This window comes from Trichosurus vulpecula, chromosome 5, assembly GCF_011100635.1.
Source record: "Trichosurus vulpecula isolate mTriVul1 chromosome 5, mTriVul1.pri, whole genome shotgun sequence".
Lineage (NCBI taxonomy): Eukaryota > Metazoa > Chordata > Mammalia > Diprotodontia > Phalangeridae > Trichosurus > Trichosurus vulpecula.
In genome coordinates, this window is record NC_050577.1 from 1,086,316 (window position 1) to 1,105,269 (window position 18,954).

At 50.6% G+C, this 18,954-nt stretch overlaps 1 protein-coding gene across 4 annotated transcripts in view; it reads left to right on the forward strand.

Annotated features, from left to right (window-relative positions):
- The window catches only part of DYNC1I1 (dynein cytoplasmic 1 intermediate chain 1), a 132,248-nt gene extending 115,348 nt beyond the window's left edge, over positions 1-16,900 (forward strand). For all 4 annotated transcript variants that reach the window (XM_036759877.1, XM_036759879.1, XM_036759878.1 and 1 more), the window contains 2 exons: positions 2,496-2,621; positions 16,357-16,900. In XM_036759877.1, the coding sequence (XP_036615772.1) occupies positions 2,496-2,621; positions 16,357-16,467 (237 nt within the window). In that variant the 3' untranslated portion in view covers positions 16,468-16,900. The remainder of the gene's footprint in view (positions 1-2,495; positions 2,622-16,356) is intronic.
- The last annotated feature ends 2,054 nt before the right edge of the window (positions 16,901-18,954 follow it).

The window sequence follows — 18,954 nt, forward strand, 5'->3', positions numbered from 1 at the left end:
AGGAGCCTTGAGGTTGGCTCCGCGGAGAGAGCCCCTCTGCCCTGCATAGCCCAGTCCTCGGCTGGTTAGAGGGGTGCCCGATTTAACAGTTTCGACGATTGTTAGAAAGCTGTTGCGGGGGCGGGGGGGGGTGGGGAGCAGAGATACAACTTCTCGAGAAGCCACGCCCTCTCCCCTTCACTTTCTCTGGGCTCCAGGGGGGACCGCTCAATGTGTCTCCCCATCCCTCCCGCCCCCAGTCAAGCAGCAGCCACAGCTGGCCCGGGACTGAAAGCGCGGGACTCAGCCCGTCCTCCCTCGCCAAAGGGGTGCGCTGGCTGGAGCTCGGATGAGGACGAAGCAGTTACACGCACACGGTCACACTCACGCATGTGTCCAACTCCATGACCTTCTGACCCCCGGCCAAACTCTGGATTAATCCCCCCCCCCCCAGCACACGGTGCTCCCCTCCCGCTGCAACCCCACCCCGCCCGGAGCCAGGGCGCTCCCGAGGTTTCCCGGCCACATTTGGTCGCTTTCCACGGTCCCCTTTGTTTAGCGCATAGATTTTGCCTAAAATTCCAAACCTGTTGTTTGTAATTAAATGCTCCGGGTCTTGGCAAAGATGGCTCTGGGAAATTCTAGGGGAAGCAATAAAAAAAAAAAAACGAGTAGGGAAAAGGTGCTGGCCGCCCCAGGCCCTCGGCCCTCTCCTTCTAACAGACAGCTGTAGGATCTTGGAAAATAAGAACGTGCTGGGTTTAAAAACCAGCAATTGTTGGAAAGGACTTCGTTGTCAGAGGGCCTGCTGTTTGCGCCGTTGCTCTCATTCCCGACCGAGTCAGGCCTGGAGCAGTCTTGAGGCCCGGGCGGGTGGAGACTGGGCCTCCGAAAATTTGCCCCTGGTCAGGTGTGGACGAGTCAGCACATAAAGCTTGCAGTAGGCCCCATAGATTGAAAACAATCGTTCCAAGCGGTGGGGCTGCCTTTGAGGCCATTCCTGAAAGGCCGGGCAGGAGCAGAGTGCCCTGGCTGTCCAGTGACGCCCCGGGGAAACCTCAGGCTCCCTCAAGCGGAAGGGGCTCTCCTTTCTTTTAAAAAAGAGTGGAGTGTGCCCACCCCATGGCTGCTGCTTTATTCTTTGGTTTGGTTTTTTTTTAAGAGAAATCCTTTTTACTGATAGCTTTTGTTTTTACATCATTTTTCCCAGTATCCCTCCCATTGCCCCTCACAGAGAGTTGCCCCAGATCACAAAACCTCAAAAAACAAAGAAAGCCACAAAAACTTTCCCTTGGACCTGTGATATGACTTCCTTGGTATCCCGAATTCCCAGTGCCTCATTCCCGAGGTAGGTGGGTCCCCACACTGAGAAGTCCAATGACTCTCCAGGTCCCGAGGCCAGTCTGGGTCAGAGGCTGGGCTTGAGCCCAGCTCTCTCCCCACCACCCCAGGCTGCCTTTTTGGTGAATCATTGTGCCTTTAAAAACAAGCTTGGGCTAAGTCTTTGTGGTTTTATTTTGCAGAATAACATGATAGCCCATGAGGCTTTTTAGCCCAATCCAAGCTATTGGCTTCATGGTCAGGTCCTAGATCCTAGAGTGGGCTGGGGTGAACCCAGGCACTGTTTTTCCCCATTCTCTCGAACATTTCTTTGCAAACACGGGCTTTCTGCTGGTATTTGGTGCTATTGACTAATGCTGTCAGCTGCTGAAGAGGCAACCCCGGCAGTCCCTGGGCCCCCCAAGGAAACTCAGCTTGGAGATCCCAAAGCCTTTAGGTCTCCCTCCCAGCAGCCCCGGGCTGGAGCAGGCTGCAGCCCTGAAACTTGCTAGCTAAAGCAAGGTGGAGTTTTCCTTCCACATGGGCGGCCATGGAAGTGTGGCCCCGGCCCGTGGGGACCATGCTGGCTAGGAGGGGCGGGGGTGCTCCCCAGTGCTCCCTTTGCCTTCGGCTCCCCCCTACCCAAACGTGATTTGACAGGAAACGCAAATGGATTTCTTAGATGAATTCTCCTTTGACCTTAAATCCTCCAGTAGCAACCTAAATCTGCTGTAATTTCTGAAACCCTGACTTCCCCTGACCCACATGCTGCTGTGCTCTTTGGAAGCATGCTTTGGGGGGCTAGCATCAACTGGAAAATCGGAGTGAAGGGATGGGGGTGCTCCAGTGCATCTGTGAATATATGGGGGCCATGTCCCCGGGTGTGTGTGTGTGTATGTGCATTAACGTGCTAGTGTGTATTGTATACTCATGTTTGCATGTAAACATGTGTGTGCTCATGCATCTGTGTATGTGCTTCTGTAAGTACGTGAGTGAGCGTGTGTGAGAGAGACAGAGAGAGAGAGTGGGACTGAAGAACAATTTGCAAGCCCTCCCCCGCCCCCCCACCCCACCCCCACCCCACCCCCCACCCCACCCCCACCCCTGTGTCAATATTGGAAAGGGTGGGGCGCTCTTCCAGACAGACCCTGGAGGGCAGATTCAGAGATTTGAACTTTGTCTCCCTTCCTTGGCAGGTCCCAACGGCTAGTGTAGCTGTGGAGGGGGCCTCTGCCCTCAACCGTGTCCGCTGGGCCCATACTGGCAAGGAGGTGGCCGTGGGGGATTCCGAAGGCCGCATCTGGATCTACGATGTGGGAGAGGTAACTATGTCTTTCCTCCTCTACTCAAGGGCATAGTTCAGAGACAGGGTTCTGGCCTGTGAGGGGCTGGTGCCACGGGCAGGCGGTGCTGGCCTGGAAGGCCCCTGGGGAGTGTTTCTGCATGGCCTTCTGTGGGAATCTGGCCACCTCCTGGGCAGGGCACGAGGTCTCCCCTCAAAGGATGCTGCTTAACGATCCCAGTGATGTGTCTCTGTTACTGCGTTGTAAAGTGCAGCCGTCACTGTGCTTCACATCTCTCTCCCTGCGGAAGGCTCCTGACCTCCCAACAGGGACAGGCTTGGAAGAATGAGGTCTCATTGAGGAGTTTGGTGCCGGCTTCCATGAAGACAAACTTTTAATGGGGATGGTCTGTGGAAAAATCAACTCTTTGTCTTCAGTCAGACACACGAGTGCCACATGCTTCCCTGGGCTTTCCCTGGTGGCTCTTGTGGCTCACAGGCTTCTTGTCCTTTTAAATGGAAGCACTGAGGGTCACGTCTGTCTAGGGACACTAACATTGGGGATTCAAAGTCCTGACAATGGGGTCACCCAGAAAGAGGCTGAGGGTTTCTTAGAGGAAAGCCGTACAAAGGTAGGATCATTACCTGGGCATGATAGGAATGAAGACAAGGGGGCTGTTTCCCATGCAGAAAGGAGGCCTAGATCTGAAAAACTTATGGAGAGAGGAGAAGGAAGAGAGTCTCATGGTATCTGTCAAAAGTGTGCTGGGCCGATGGGGTCATGCAGGCACTGTTGGGTGGCCCCTGTGGCATTGGGAGAAGGGGAGCCTGGGGCCCAGCCCAGTCCAATGGGGTCTCCAGTAGGCTCCTGGGCTTTGGCTGTGCAGGGTGGAGCTGGGCAGCTGTTCCATAGATCACCTGAGCAGCATGTGCAGGACCAGTGCCTGCTGGGGAGTGGTGGGGGTGGGGGGGCAGCTGGGGTGGGGACAAGTGATCTATTTGGATTGATAAGGATGAGGAAAGCTTCCATGTGAGCCATCTTGTGATCCCCAAGCTCTTCAATGACTTGGAGAGAGGGCACCCTAGGAATAGTAAATGCTCCTGTGACGGAGCTTGGCTGCCCTTCAGGGCTCGGCACTTGGTCATCCAGAAGACTGAGAAAGGGTTTTAAGTTTGGTGAATGATTCATTTTATGAACATCTGCTCTGACAGAAAATGCCATCCTCCCTCCCTCCAGCCCACCCCCTCAGTAAGAATCTATGAGCTGCTCATTCCTTACACACTGGACCCCTAAGTCACCTCCTTCTGGTGTGGGTGCAGGGACAGGTTTTTGCCTCTTTATGCAGGAATAAATGATCCTCGGTCATTTCCCTCCTTTTGATTTTCATGGTGGCTGGTTGAAACTGCACCTTGTGCTAACAGTCTTTCTCTATTGGGGTGAGGTGGGGGCTGCCAACCCTGTCTGTGGTGTGCTAGGCTTTGGAGGATGCATGTTCCCTCACACAGTGACTTTCTGATCTAGTTCTGTGGCAAGAATTGGAAGAGGGAAGGGAAAGAAAAGGTAACTCCTCTTGGGGGTGCTGGCCAGGCCCACCGGCCATTGTCCCTTCTGAATTGTCAGGAATGGTTCTACTCAGGTTTCCACCATGATGTTGGCAGGCCAGGCTGGCTTCTATTTTCAAATTATTCAACTTATTTTCTAAGTGACATTACAGTCTCTAGAAATGTCGGCAGCCACGGGCTGGTTTCATCTATTGTCTGCTGTCTAGACAGGCTATGGAAAAATACCTGCTACACAATAGGCCAAACAATTAACTCTTCCCCCCCGCCCCCACCTCATACACATACACATAACCCAGAATTTAGTGTGATTTTCCAAGCTTGCTGTCCTGTTCTGGAAGCACCCCCAATCCAAATCAGGACAGACCTGTCATTGAACAGAGTCCTCATTCAAAGAAACACAGAGCTCAGGAAGGCTTCAATACAGAGTCCTAGGTGAAGGGGGTCTACATGTGTTATTTAGGAAACTGTTTCCTGGAGTGTTGTCTGGGGCCCTCTGGTTTATTTCTTTTATTCTGTGAAATGGCTTTCTCTCTTCTCTTTGTTCACCTGGAGGTGGGGGCCCAAACCTCCCAAGGCTCTCTGAAAAAATCCTAGCTGCTAGAAAGAGTAGTCAGGGCCCCAGGGATCTACACAGAGGCCAACTATGTGGGGGGGGGGGCAGGGGGTGGTGCGCCATGGCTAGGATGATCGGACTAAGGCAGAGAGAGTAGGATCGTTGCACCCCCCCAGCCCCACTCCTCAACCAAGCTGACCTATTATGGTTGGATCCCCTTGGAAGGAAGGGAACTCCTTGGCTAAGTCTATCTCAGTGAGAATGTGATAGATTCAATAATTTGCCCAATCAATTCAGGAAAAAAGACAGGATGAAATGGCCGGGACTGAGAACTAGAAAGTCTCCGCTTTTATGGTCTGGGTTTGTCTGGCTTTTGGTGAGCAGAAATTCCAGAGGGACCCCTACAGAAGCAAAAAGGTGGGTGCTCAAGGCTCCTTTCTGGAATCCATACCAGACATTAGGCTCCCTTTGGGGGAAGATGGGTAAGGGTGACCACATTCTTTTTTTGTGGGACACAGAGTTATTAGCTGGCATTTGATGGCCTTTCCAGTGCCCACCATTTAGGGGTTCTTTCACAAAAAAAAAATAACCGGATTTATCTGATTGAGAACACCCTGAAGGATCACTGAGAATAGCCCAGAGTTAGTTAGAGCTGTGATATGGAACCACTGAATTTGGTCACTGGCACATTGTAATTTTACTTGCCGGAGAACAACATAACTTGTGGAAAATCTCCACCCCACCCGGGTGAAGAGAGGTAGGATTTCTCCTGCTTTCTGCCCATTTCTAAGAAGTAAAAGGGGTACTCCAGATGATACTTCTGACCCACCCCTCAGGTGAGAAGGGGCCTGCCCTAGAGAGTCCCACTGAGGGCCCTTCTCTAGTGAGTCCAAAGGGACTTCTAGACACTGGGGCCCGGGCTCAGATCCAACCTCCCTGATGCAACTGGTCACGAGCCTGGATGGATTAACTCATGAGCTCCCTCCCTGAGCCCAGCAGAGCCAGCACCTCCAGCATGACCTTGGCTTAGAAACGTAAGTCCTACCCAAAGCTAGTGTTCTCAGGTAGGCCATACAGTTGGCTGGGTCTTCACACTGGTTTCTCTGTGGAGCTTCAGACCCTTGGCTGTATCTCTTCATGAGGCAGCTAGCCCCTGTCTTCCCAGGGCGGGTGCTTGGCTCCGATCACTGGACTGGAAGGAGTGTGAATTCAATTCATGTGAGTAGTGGGAGACTGGGTGGGCACCACTGCCCATGCTCAGCATGCTTCTTTCTGGAACTCCCTTCACCAGTCTCAGGGGTTGCACGGGGTTTGTGGGAGTCTGGCTTTTAGGTCAGGTCTGTGTGGGACCTTTTCCTTCTAAAATATAGAATAAAACGTTTGTTTCAGAGTCCTATGATTTCATGCAGTTAACTGGTTCATGGGGAAGATAACAAGCCATAATTTACTATAAATAAAACCAGCCTTGCTGGGCAGACCAAGGCTGGGATGACGGTGGGACGGCAGGGATAGTTGTTTGATACAGACAGATTTTGCAACACTGTGCAAACACTTTACTGAATTTGCAAGAAAGCCTGGCTAGCCCCTGCTTCCTTAGGGATGAGCAAGGCCCACAGAGCTGTGTCCAGGGCTAGGTGGTTCCCACTCAGCCCTCCCCCCATCCTCAGCCTTCTCTTCTCTTTGGCTGCCTCAGGGAGGACTGGGGCCATCAGGGCAGGCAGGTGGTAAATACTGTGGACATCCATATTCCTGCTCTCTGCTGCAAGGTGAAAAGGCAGATCTCCCCTACCTCTGGAAGGGGCTGGCTATCAGGGCAGGCTTTCTTCTTGAGATACCAAAAAGGCCATTTTTACTGTAGTCGAATGATAAAAGTCTAACGCTAGTTTGATATGAACTAAAGTAGGAGAAATATGATGGGGACCCCAAGCTACACAGGGGTGAATGTAGCTTATGATTATCCAAGCTTCATTCGCTGAATATTCCATTCACTGACTACTTAGGAAAATGGGCATCTCCGTGGGGTTTTTTCTCTTCTAATTGCGTGTTTGCTATGAGTGTTCAGAACCCGGCTGATAGCAACTACAGCTGGAGATTTGTTCATGATTCCTTTATGTGTAGCACAAGCATTTTGGAAGAAGGTTTCTAGGAAAAGCGAAAATGCTTGTTTTTAGGTGATAAAGGATTTTTGCTACAACACCACTTTTGAAATGTTTGCTCAAAAATACTTCAAAAGGCCAAATAAAAAATTAGGATAAAAATATCTTTGAAATTCCAAAAGGAAAACAGGGTGACCGTTCGCTTTAAGAAGTGACTAAAAAGTCCATTGGCCCCAACCGAAGGGTCACAGGCAAGTGATGGGCAGGGATTCCACGAAGGAGCAGGGAATCCCGGTTCCAGTGTAGATTCCTGGAGCAGGAGAGAAGCCCCAGAAAGGCTGAATGCCTGGGTCCCTTCTCCCACGAGCAGTCACCAATTCCTGCTCTGGGCACACAAATCATTACATGAGTTTTTTGTTTCTCTCCACCGAAAATGGGCTTTTAAGGTAAACCAAATAGAGTTCTTTAATGAAAAAAATACCCTGGTTTGAAATCAGTCAACTTAATTCCTGTGTTTTATGAAGGGCATTACCCGAGGCTTATTACTTGGGCGATAAAATCTCGAAGCTCCAGGAGCCTCGGTGGGGGGTGCCCAGCACTCAGCCCCGAGCTGGCCGGCATTATCATTTGAGACCCGGGTGTTTCTCATTAGCCTCGGCGGCACGGCCTCACGTTGTGGGGATTCGTTCAGGCCTTCAGACAAGTATTGGTTTATTTTTCAGTGGATAAACAACGTTATCTTGTTAGCCAAGGCCAGACATTTCCTCTGATTTTACCAAGAGAAGAGAGAGATTTATGCCTTCTGTGTTGAGCGATGCCAAACATCTGGCTGAAAATGGGAAACCCGTGCAAAGTCTGGGTGTTGCTGAATGTGGAGGTGTTTGCCACTGTTCATGTAAAATGTCAGGATCTCTGGCAGAATTGTTGCATTATCCTCCAGGTCTGGGGGAACCACAGAAGGGTCCATGTGAGCGTTCACATAAGCACATGTATGCGTATATTTGGGCATGCTAATGTCTAATGTTTATAATCTTGAAATAAATCACCCTGAAATAATCTGCTTAATACATTCACAGTACAAGTCAGGAGAAGTTGTGAATATTTAAAATAATTTATTTCAGCAAAATGAATGGATTAGAATTTCGTTCTCCCAGAAAAAGTATTTTGAAATAGATAGTAAATTCTTATTTGCGTTATTCTTAATCTCTTAGTAGAAGAACTTTTTATTTTGGTGCTTACCCACTTACAATAATTGATTGGCTTAATTATTGCATAAATAATATGCCAATTTAGATACAATTTTATCGTTTGCTTGTGAGAGCTAGTGAAAACAGACCTATAGGAATAACGTGAGGCTTTGAGCGAGTTTTGCCTCTTTCCATATTGATTAAAAAATATTCATGATTTGTGCATAATCCACGGTAGCTGATTAAGGAGGGGAAAGAAACCTGCTCTCCAGTTTTGTTCAACCCAAGGTGATGTGAGCAGCAATTTGCCAAATTTACCAGCGCTCATGTGTCATCAGTGACAGGGGGTGCTCTCCAATACTCGGCTTGGCATCAGGAACCTCACTGGGGGCTGTTCTTCAGCTTTGTCTTATCCTGTACCTCTGCCTGTTTCAGTTTGGGATCTTTGTTTCAGCTAGGAGTGAGTCCTTGACTAGAATGGGATCTATGTTTCCTTTTGGAAATACAAAATTGTTGAATTTTTTGTTAGAAAATAATAGCTTAGGTGGAACCCTAAAACTTTAGAGGGTCAGAAGAATGGCCAGAGCCCAAGAGTGTCATCGACAGAGAGTTTTGTGAGTTGGATCCAAAAGTTGAATTTTATTTGTTTCTTAAATGTTGACATGGTGCCACGGGTCTCTATCTCTTGTGAGTGTGCATCTGCCTAAGCATGTACCTTGGACTTTGAAAGAGAAACACGTAAATGGATGATGGCTGCCTTGTTTCCATTCCGGGACCAGGGGCAGCAGAAGTAGTCACTGGCAGGAAGCTCTCTGTCTTTCACGGCATCTGAATAACATTTGAATGATGGCGAGTTCAGGGGAATTCTTAGTTTAAAAGGAATTTTTTTTTTAGAAAGTCCTGAGTTACAGACTTATGTTAGAGTTTACACCCAAGCAGCTTAGGCCTGGGAACCAGAGGGATGTGACCTGGGGCCTCCTCACTCTTCTCTAACAGCTAACCAGGATAAGGCCCACAAGTGCTTCATGTGGCTATGGGAGGCTGGGAGGGAAGAGGACAAGTCTGGACCTGCTGAGACAGGAGGGATGGGGGAGCCTCACCAGGGAGGTCTCTTCACTGGTCTGGTCTCCATATATTCATGGGAAATAGCAACGGGAGGGAACCAGCAGCTTTTACACATGAGGAAACTGTGTCAGACAGCAGTAAAGTGACTTAACTGGGGTCACACAGCTAGTACAAACTGGCGCTCAAATTTGAACTAGGGTCTTCCCAACTCTGGGTCCAAAACCCTGTCCATCACGCTAAGCTGCCTCCCTGGTGATGGTGGTCTGGGTCACCCTCTAGAGAGCTCCATTGGATACCTTGGAAAACCTAGGCTGACTGTTTACACTGGTAAGCTGAGCTGGATAATTCCACCAGGGCTGTTTGACTTTGCTCCATAGTGGCTAGTGAAAGGAAGCCCGTGTTGCCGCTTGAGATTGCCTGGTGGCCCCTACCCCGCCTGCTGGCAGGCTTCAGGGCACCTAGAGCTCGTCCCCTAGCCTAATTCAGGTTAACGCCAGGCCTGCGCCACAGTGGGGAGCTATCCGCCCCCCACCAAGAGAGCCATGGCCACGCGGGGGCTTCTGTTGGACACTTAATGCCGGGTGCCGTATGGAGTCCGTTAGAAAACAGCTCCCTTCTGCCCAAACACACCGTGGGAGGGAACCACATTCCTTTTATTACCTGGTAAATGTTTTCAAGGTGTTTAGCACGCAGATTTCCGTGCTGGCAAAAACAGCATCCAGGCAGCGGTTGCTAGGAACTTGGGTGGAAGGAAGCTGGAAAGGAGAGAGGTCTGCCTCTGCACTCAGCTGGTCTGCTGTTCTCCCTGCAGCCTCCCGGCTGTTCCTTCCTGGCTCTCGGCAGAGAAAGCCACCAGGAAGGGAAGAGGCAGAATGGGTCTTCCTTTATGAGGAAGCCACCTTCTGGCATTTCCATCCTGCTCTCTCCTCTGCAGGGACTGTGGGCTTGCCCCGGAGAATCCCAGGAAAAAGCCCCAGCCTGCAGGATGGTGCAGAGCTAGGCCTGGGAGCCTGCCCCCCACCACCCGGCTGCCCATCCCTTAATCTGGCTGGTGGCTTTTCTCACACCCTGAGAGGGTAGGGTCCAAGAAGGCCCATCACATGAAGGGAGGAGGACAGAGAAGCAGGGTTTTCATTTAGAGTTCATCCAACTCTCTGGTATTTGGCCCCGTGCTTCCCAGGCATCCCCTGGCCTGTCTTCCTCTGTCTTCCTCTGTCCTCCCTTGCTCTGCTCTGGGAGAAGCTAATCTTCAACCATCCCACAGCCAAAGAAGCAGGAGCATCTTCTGTTCCATGGCCCTGGGGATGGGATGTTCTCCCTGGGAATCACTCAGCTGCCAAGGAGAGGCCCCCAGAAAGAGAGCTTGGTCCCTTCTGAGTAAGGCTTCTGGGCAGCTGGGTGCTAAGGGCCGGAACTCTGGCTCAAGCCTGTGGGAGCAGCATTTGGGTCCCAGACTTCTGGCCAAGAGCATCCCCATTGTTAATGGGGTCAGAGACCCCTGAGAGGAGCAGTATAAGGCAGTGAGGGGGGCGAGGAGAGCAGGCTCAGTGGCACCTCCGTTGTGTGACTTCCACTTTGCTGGGTTTCTGTGTACTCTGTGTGTATGTATGTGTGTATGTGTGTGATATGTGTATGTACATCTAGCATGTATGTGTGGTGGCATGTGTGTGTGTAGTGTGTGTGGTTGTATGTAGTGTGTGTGGTTGTGCATAGTGTGTGTGTATGTATCCATGCGTGGTGATGTGCATGCGTGTATGCAGCATGCATGTGTGGTGGCAAATGTATGCATGCTGATGTGGGGGTGTACATGTATCTGTGTGTATTAGGTGTGTGGTGGTATGTATATCTGTGTGTAGGTATGTGCATACATATGTGTGGTAATATGTGTATGGGGGGGACAGGGGGGCAACCTCTAGACACCAACTTCCTTCTGATCCTGTGTGTGTATTTGAGCTCAGCCACTACCTCCCTAATGGCCGAGGCCTGATCACCAGCCTGATTTCCACACTGGCCTTTGTTGGTGAGAAGTCTTTGCATGTTGATCTTACAGACAGACAGACGCCAAGCTAACGCCATGGTCACTCCTGGGACCTCCCTGGGCCAAGCATGGGTAGGGTGTGGCAGCCCGGGTGGTGGGCTTGGTTCCCAAAATTGTCCTGCAGCCCGATCATTATAAATCACTCTGTTACAGTGGGAAGGGGGGCACACAATGTGGGCAGAGGCTGAGCCGTTTCATTTTGTCTCACAAGCCAGGAAGTCTTTCTGAAATGATGCGAATGCTTTTCTCGTCTTAGCAAGATGTTTTAAAAAGTTGATTCTTACTACCCCAAGCTCGCCAAAGCAAAAGAAGAGAAGCATATCTGCGTATATTTGTATATGTATATTTATGGACATATTTCTTTCTCTTCCACGGGATCTTCTCTGAGAGGAGGGCTTTGTGCAGTAATCAGTAAGGGTGGGAGAAAGCCTCCAGACTGACACATGAGGAGGCTTCTGGAAGAGCATCCTGTGGGAGGGTCATACATTTACACACTGCGTGTACGTGGACATGTGTATGTGTACACATTATACTGTATCTGTATATATTCACAATACCTATGTGGACATACATGTTTGTGTGCATATGTGTTCAGAGTTCTGCATACATACATGTGTGTACATATACTGACATACACATGAACACATATCTATCTATCCATCTCTTACAATGGACCTTCTCAAAGAGGAGAGCTTTGTGCAGGGAAGGTCAAGGTCACGAGAAAGTCTCCAAAGGGACCCGGAGGAGGGTCCTCCCGAGGTGGCTGGCCCTTCACGACATGGGTCTGCATGAATTTTCACTTCACTATTCCTGTGGCCACCTGACCACATGGAAAATCCGGGAATCCTTTGGGAAAGACCGGGGGAAAGGAGGACTGCTCTCAGTTTTAATAGTGAAGACCCTCCTCCCGTGGAATGCCTTATCTCCAGTTGTATTGAAAAGACCACCAGAAGCCACACCCATTTCTGGAGAGTCTTAGTTATAAAAGACCCACCACCCATCCCTCCAGTGTGTCTGCACACAGACCTTCTGAGACGCCATGTTCCTCTATGGTATCCCCCTTCCCAGACTCATGCCCGGTGGCTTCCAGTCCAAACAGACTTCTGGCTAATCTCTAAGTTTGCTATGGCCGCTCCCATTCGTACATTCACCTGATGAGGCCAAATCTCCACTCGCTGCAACTTTTGGAATCTTTATCTTCAAGCTCAGTCAGCCACTCAGTTAGCAAATGGGTTAAGTCCTTGCTGAAGTGGCCTCCCTTCCTAGCCCAACCTGGGTGGTCACCTTGCCCTAATCCATATACATGAGGAATCTGCCCAGTAGTAGAATGGCATCTCCCTGAGGGCCAGGACCCTCTGGCCAAGAGACACAAAGCCCTATCATGGCCTGCCATGTCCTAGATGATCTCTGGGTTGCCTTCTAGTCCTGAATTTGTGATCCACTGAGATCTCCAGAGGTGGATTCTGTAGGAGAGAAGAGTGAGGAAGCAAGGGAAGAAGGAGGAGGAAAAGGAGAAAAAGGAGGAAGAGGAGGAGGGAGGAAGGCACCTGGATGTCACACCTCGCCAGGCCTCATCCTCAGCTCTCGATGCCAAGTGCTCTCCTTACTTACCTTGGGGACCTGCCATGTCTGTGCTGAATTACACAGAGCCATGTCAAAGTCCTTCTGTTTAGCAGGGAGCTCTGACAGCATGGTCATTGAGCCTTCAGCTGTGCCTTGGCCTGGGCAATGCAGCCTTCCCCCCACCCCAGGCTAAGGCCCTCTCCCGGCTTTCATCTTTCCCCTTTCCCCAAACATGTCAGCCACCCTTTTGGCCACCCTTCTCCCAAGCTTTAGCACTTGGGGTACCATTTTGGCCAGGCCATGGTGTGTTCTTGGATTCCCTTAGCCCTTCCTGGCTGCATCTTCAGGAGCCTGAAGCCCGGCACTCCTGTCAAGGGCAGGGCAAGGTATGAGAGAGTTCAGTTTCATAATGGAAGGAGATGTCCCTTTTGCCCTCTCTCCCTCCAGAGACCTGGGTTCTAGAACTAACTCTGTCAGATGAGCTAGTTCTGCCCTTCCCCTCTCTGGCTCAGTTTCCTAAGCTTCTTCCCAGCCATGACATTCTGTGACTTCACTTGCATAAACCTCGAAGAAGTAAAAGAAATGAGGAGAGACAGCTTCTTGATGTGCCTGATCTCACCCCTCCAGCAGGGGTCTCCCTCCCTCTGTGGCACTGGCCAACATGGCACCAGGAATCCAACAGGCTGCTGCTTTTCCTCACTCATTGAGGGACGGGGTGGCACTGGCTGCTTAGATGGAAAACTTTTTCTGAAATGGAAATATGTTTACTGTCATTAACACAATGCCCTTCAAATCCTCTGCCAGCACTAAATTATTTGGAAAGCTGGAGATGAGGAGAAGCATTACTCAGACACGGGCAGTGTCAGGCAGATGGTGATAAAATGGTAGAGGAATCAGGAAGACCTAGATTCAAATCCAGTCTGTGCGACCCTAGGCAAGTCGCTTGACCTCTGTCTGCCTCATTTTCCTCATCTGTAAAATGGACTCTACCACAGAAAGAAGAGGGAGATGGTCCTCCCTTTGTAAGACAGTCCTCCCAGGCAAACAGAACTGCATTTTTCTGGCCTCTGAAACGGCTGTGAATCCACATTTGCTGCCACAGTGAGACTTGTTTTGCCCACAGTTTGCTCATGTCAGATTCTGAAAGTGTTCGTCTCATCAGAGAAGGCTAGTAACAAATATTTTACAGATCAGAAGGCTGGATGGTATCTCTAGAAATATCCACACTGAACCAGCATGAGATTTAGGTTTCAATTGATTCTATTGTGGGAGGGGAGTAGAGAGGAGGGTTTGTTAGGAAGGAGAAAGTGAGCAAAGCCCAAGATGAGAGTCAGCCTCCCAGCGTGGGTGGCTCCCAGGCATGTTGGGGTGGGGGGGCACGCTAAGAAGCAACGACTTTTTTGGTGGGAGGGCAGCATCAGCAGTAGCTGTGGATGGCCCTCTATCTCCTATTGGGAAGATATCATGACTCCCTCCTCACTTACCCCCTGAACTAGAAGCTTAGATTGTCAGGAGTAAAATGTCACCCAGTGGCAAAGGCTGTTTTAGACCAAACATTTGAAGTTTATCAAATTCACTTTTAAAAGCTAACTATGCTCCTTTTCCCTAGTGTGGGCAATATTCAACCTGACATCTTTTATACACCCACTCACACCTGATTGTAATAAGTGCCCTTTAACTTTGTCTCTAATATCCACACCTCTGCACTCCTGCCTGGTCTCCACATCTGGATAGGACCCCCTTCTTACCACTGACTCAATGAATCTGATCACCCCCCACCTTCGGCAGAAAACTCTAGTGCCCTCCCAATTCCACTGCTTTCTGCATTGGTTTGTTCTTTCTACATCCATGCATCTTAGCACAATGCCTGGAACACAGGAAGTGGTTAATAAATGCTTTATTGATGGTCCCAACAGTGCCTGTACAGTGACCTTTCTGGGTCCTTTGTCCTCATGGAGAGTCATTTCTATGCCTAATTTCAGGTGTGTGTTGCGAGGGTAACGTGGACCCCCCTACCCACTGAGTGCCGGGCTGTCGGAACATGACTGCTCTCAGAGGAGAGATGCCCAGCCTTCCAGACTGGCAGGCTTACCTGTTCTCAGCCACCCCATGTGTGTGGTGGGGGTGGGGGCTGGGAAGCTGCAGACACTGAGCCTGCAGGTTCTGAGCACGTTGTCAGGACTGAGCTTCAGTAGTTGTGGGCGGTCTGGGCTCCCCTCCTCAGGCCTAGGTTTTAGATTTTAGTTGTTTGGGGGGAGACCTACTTTTGCACAGAAATATGGTATCAGCCCTTTTCTACATATGCTTTCTGTCAGCCCTTTTTTTTCAACTATTCACTTCTGGGGCCTCATTTCCTGAGTGCAGTATTTTCCCAAATTGAAGAGAAAAATGAAGAATTGTGGGAAATGGGGCTAGCATTCAGTACAGAGAAATGGCCGAGGAGAGGAGCCGCCATGTCATTCAATACGACAGTGAACCTGAAACAGGGAGACCGTGCCTAGTTGCCATGACCCAGGTAAGTGTTTGGCCAAAGAAAAACTCTACACACTGAACACCATGCTTGGTTGTTTGGTGGGTTATTTTTGCCACTCCCTGGTTACATTCTAAAACACAAGTGCTTACAGTCCTCCTGCCTAGCACTTCCAGAATTATTTTGGAGATGACTTTGTTGCTAGAATGTAGGTGCCAGTGTGGACTCTGCTGGGGTTTGCTCATGTCCAGCCTTGAGGAGCTGCTGGTGGGAAGAAAAAACACAATAGTCATTCCTCGACCCTTCAGAGAGCTAATCTCAGGCCAGGGAATGAAAAGTTGGGGTTTTTCATAAAAGAGCTGCCTTCTTTATAGAGACAAGGCTCAGAGTGCGGATGGCGGCTGGGGAGCACCTGTAGCCAGACCTCTGAAATGAGCAGAGGGCAGGCTTCCACTGAAAGGGCATTAAAGGCATCAGGCCAGCCTACCATTCATTCCTGGTTCCCATTCCCAAATAACTTGCTTTTCTGTTCCAAACACTTGCATAAAATCTTTTTGGATTCTGTCAAGGGAAATATCATAGTCCTTAAAACAGCCCGCAAGAATTTACACGGGTAATTTACGTTCATCTCTCTCTCCCTCTCTCCCTCCCCCCTACCCCCCCTCCTTGGAATTGCGCATAGAGGAAGCTATTTTGATGCAGGTGATTTCCTATAAGCCTCTTTTTACTTTTGCCTTATGTATGTATCAGAAATAACCATAATGGACCGAGCTGAGCTGAAAGAGCAGGGTTCCTAACCTTGTGGAGCTTCCGTCAGAATCCTGAGTCCATCGATCAATAGATGGAGGCTGGAGAGAGAAGGGCCGGTATGGCCCCAGGTCCACTACCAAGGTCAGGTTGGTGCCCGAGGTAGGGAGCTAGCACCAGCCTGACGGTGACTTGGACAATGAGACGCCGAGCCATCCTGAGGCTAGGGGGTAGGACAATGGTCTCTAGGGTGACACACACAGTGTCCTATGAAGTTTTAGAGAAGGTGCGCCTCATTCATTTAAAAATTCCTACCCGGAACGTGCCCCATACATTATAGACACGGGCAGATGGAAAAGCTGCTGAGCCCAAGGAGCCCGAGGTCCGCTGACCTCCTGGGCTGCGGCGTCAGACTAGCCTGCCAGGGGTCCTGGTGGAGAAGACATCTTACTTGCCCCCCTTTTAAAATTCCCACATATCTTTTTCCCCCCAGCTCGCTGTTCCTCATAACGATGAATGGACCCGGTTTGCTCGGACCCTGGTGGAGATCCGAGCCAACAGAGCGGACAGCGAGGAGGAAGGGGCCGCGGAACTGGCTGCCTAGAGAAGAGCCGGGCCGGCCCGGGCTGCCTCGCCGGCGGTGGGCGCACGCCCATTCTCCCGCAGGGCAGGGCGTCTGCCTTTGGGGAGTCTCCCCGTGTCCTCCGTGGATCTGGTGTTACTGTGGCTTGCTTCGCGTGCTCCCTGCATTCATTAAAGCATCCGCCCACCCCGCGCCTCGTGAGCCTAGACCAGCCAGAGCATTCCTAGACTTTATATTTATGTCTCCCAAGTCAAAAGCCGGGAAAAGGGAAACTAAACCTTTATGGATTTTATGGTTGCCGTGTTTAAGAGCTAGGAGCCGGGATCCACCCGGAGCTCCCGGGAGCCGAGTGGGAAGGATCGTGTGCGGCTGCGGCGCGCTGCGCCCGCCCGGGGCGAGGTCCTTGGGGACGCCTTAGGAATGTGCTTCCCGCCCCTCGCTGCTCCTTATTTATTGCGGGTGTGTGTACGTGGGGGGGGGGGGGAGGGGCCGGGGTGTATGTGCGTGCGCACTCGAGCGCTGTATGGAACGTAGCTGCTTGAAGGCATCAAAATAAACGACCCTAAAGCATGGGCGTAATGAGCACCCCGCCCGGTCTCGCTGCCTCCGCAGAGTTCCTCCAGCTCTGACTCCTTATTACGTGTGCCAGGTGTGCTGAAAACGCACAGCGGAGTGAGGAGGCCTGAAGGGATCGGAGGAGTTGAATGCCAATTATCTTCAAGTTCCTCACCAATATTTCAGGGGTATCTGGGGCGTGGACGCACATGCCGTTCAAGCTAGCAGAGCCTGGCAGAAGTTCGTGGTTCCTGAACGTGACCCCAGAAACGCCAATAAAATATTCTGAACAATTTCTGTGGTTCCAGAGTCATGGCGCAGCAGGCGTGGCCGTCCAGTACTTCCCTCAGCCCCAAGCCACAGTGTGTCCAGAGACGGCCCCCAAAGGGGGCTGCCCCAGCCTACACTAGGCTGTCCAGTATTCCTCTGTCCACTAAGCCTATGGGCACCACCCTCTACCCCCATGCCGATGCCCAATCAAAGGGCTTCACTTGAGGACCTAGAGGGCCACATGTGGTCTCGAGGCCGCAGGTTCCCCACCCCTGCCAGCGTCTTCACGGTTTTGGAGGATAGATGGGAGGGCCTAGGAGTTTCACAGGGAACTGGACCTTGTCACATACCCTCCATAAGTGGGAAAAGTTTGGTGCTTTGTTTCCTCATGGATCAGGAAACACCGGGTACAGCTGAACCAGTAAAGGAAGCTGAAGATCTGCTGACATTGTTCCTGTAGGGATTTGAACTAAGGGATCTTACGATTTTTTAACCCATTAAGACAGATTTCTGCTGCCTTAGTGGGAAAATACTCTTTGGGGGTGAAGAGGAATCTTTCCATTGAAAAATTCCCTTAATCTGAAAAAAGCATCAGTCTGTGCCCCAAGGTTTCTAAGGATCGATTTGTTTATAAACTGAAATAGATCCCTGCCAACCATTCAGGTAACTAAAGTAGAATTTAACATCACCCTGGGCTGGTCTCATTGAACATGCAGGTGTCTCACTGTCTGAAATCTCTTTAGTGGAAGGGGACTTGCTCCCTGTCCAGCCAGAAGTTGTGGCCTGGGGTGTGAGGCACCCAGGTATGAGGGAGGCTTCACTGCTCAGACCTTCTCCTTAGTCCCTGATCCTTTGTGCTGGAGCACCTGGCAGCCCTTAGCCTGCTGCTCTCCAGGGTCTTACTCCCTGTCTTTGCTGTGTTAGAGGGTGGGCAGGCAGGGGACTGGCTTTTCCACACTTCATTTAAATAGATAAGATTAATGTTGCCACTACTGTTTAATAGTGACATTTCCAGTTATCGGCTATCTCCCTATGTGACATTTTCCTGTGCCACGACCACTTCAGTAACATTCCCAGAGTTTCCTAAATAAAATTATCTGAAATTAACTTTCGTGGGGGAGGGGGAGGAGTCCCTTTCCTATTCCTCTTGCCCTGAATCTAACCTAGTCTTACTATCCAGGGCACAGAGAAAACTCACCCATATACAGATGCCATGAATTCCAAGCCTGCCTGGACCTCAGAAGGCTTTGGGAACTCACAGACACTATTTCTGAGGTACCTGCATGTGATGACAGATAGTGGAGGGGAGTGGGCCTGGAACAAGAAGGGCTGGGTACCCCCCAAAAAGCTTCTCTGAAGTGCTTCCTGCTTCGCTAGACAGGGGCCACCCTTGCAGGAGAAACAGCCTCCCTCAGGGTGGTGAGGGAAGCGACAGCGACAGCAGTGAGCTCTGGGCAAACTGGACATCATTGCCTGACCTTGGACCATGCTCCGCAGCCAGGCTGCCACTGCTGATTAGCCAGCACCTGGATCCCAATGGGACTCTGGGTCTCATAGGTAAGGACGGTGATGGTCTGAGTCACTTCTGAAGAAATGACAGAAATCATCTCACTCTCTGAGGGTTATAGGATGTTGCAGGTACAGAGAGCGTGGGGAAAGCCTTGGATTCAGAGTGGCAGGGCC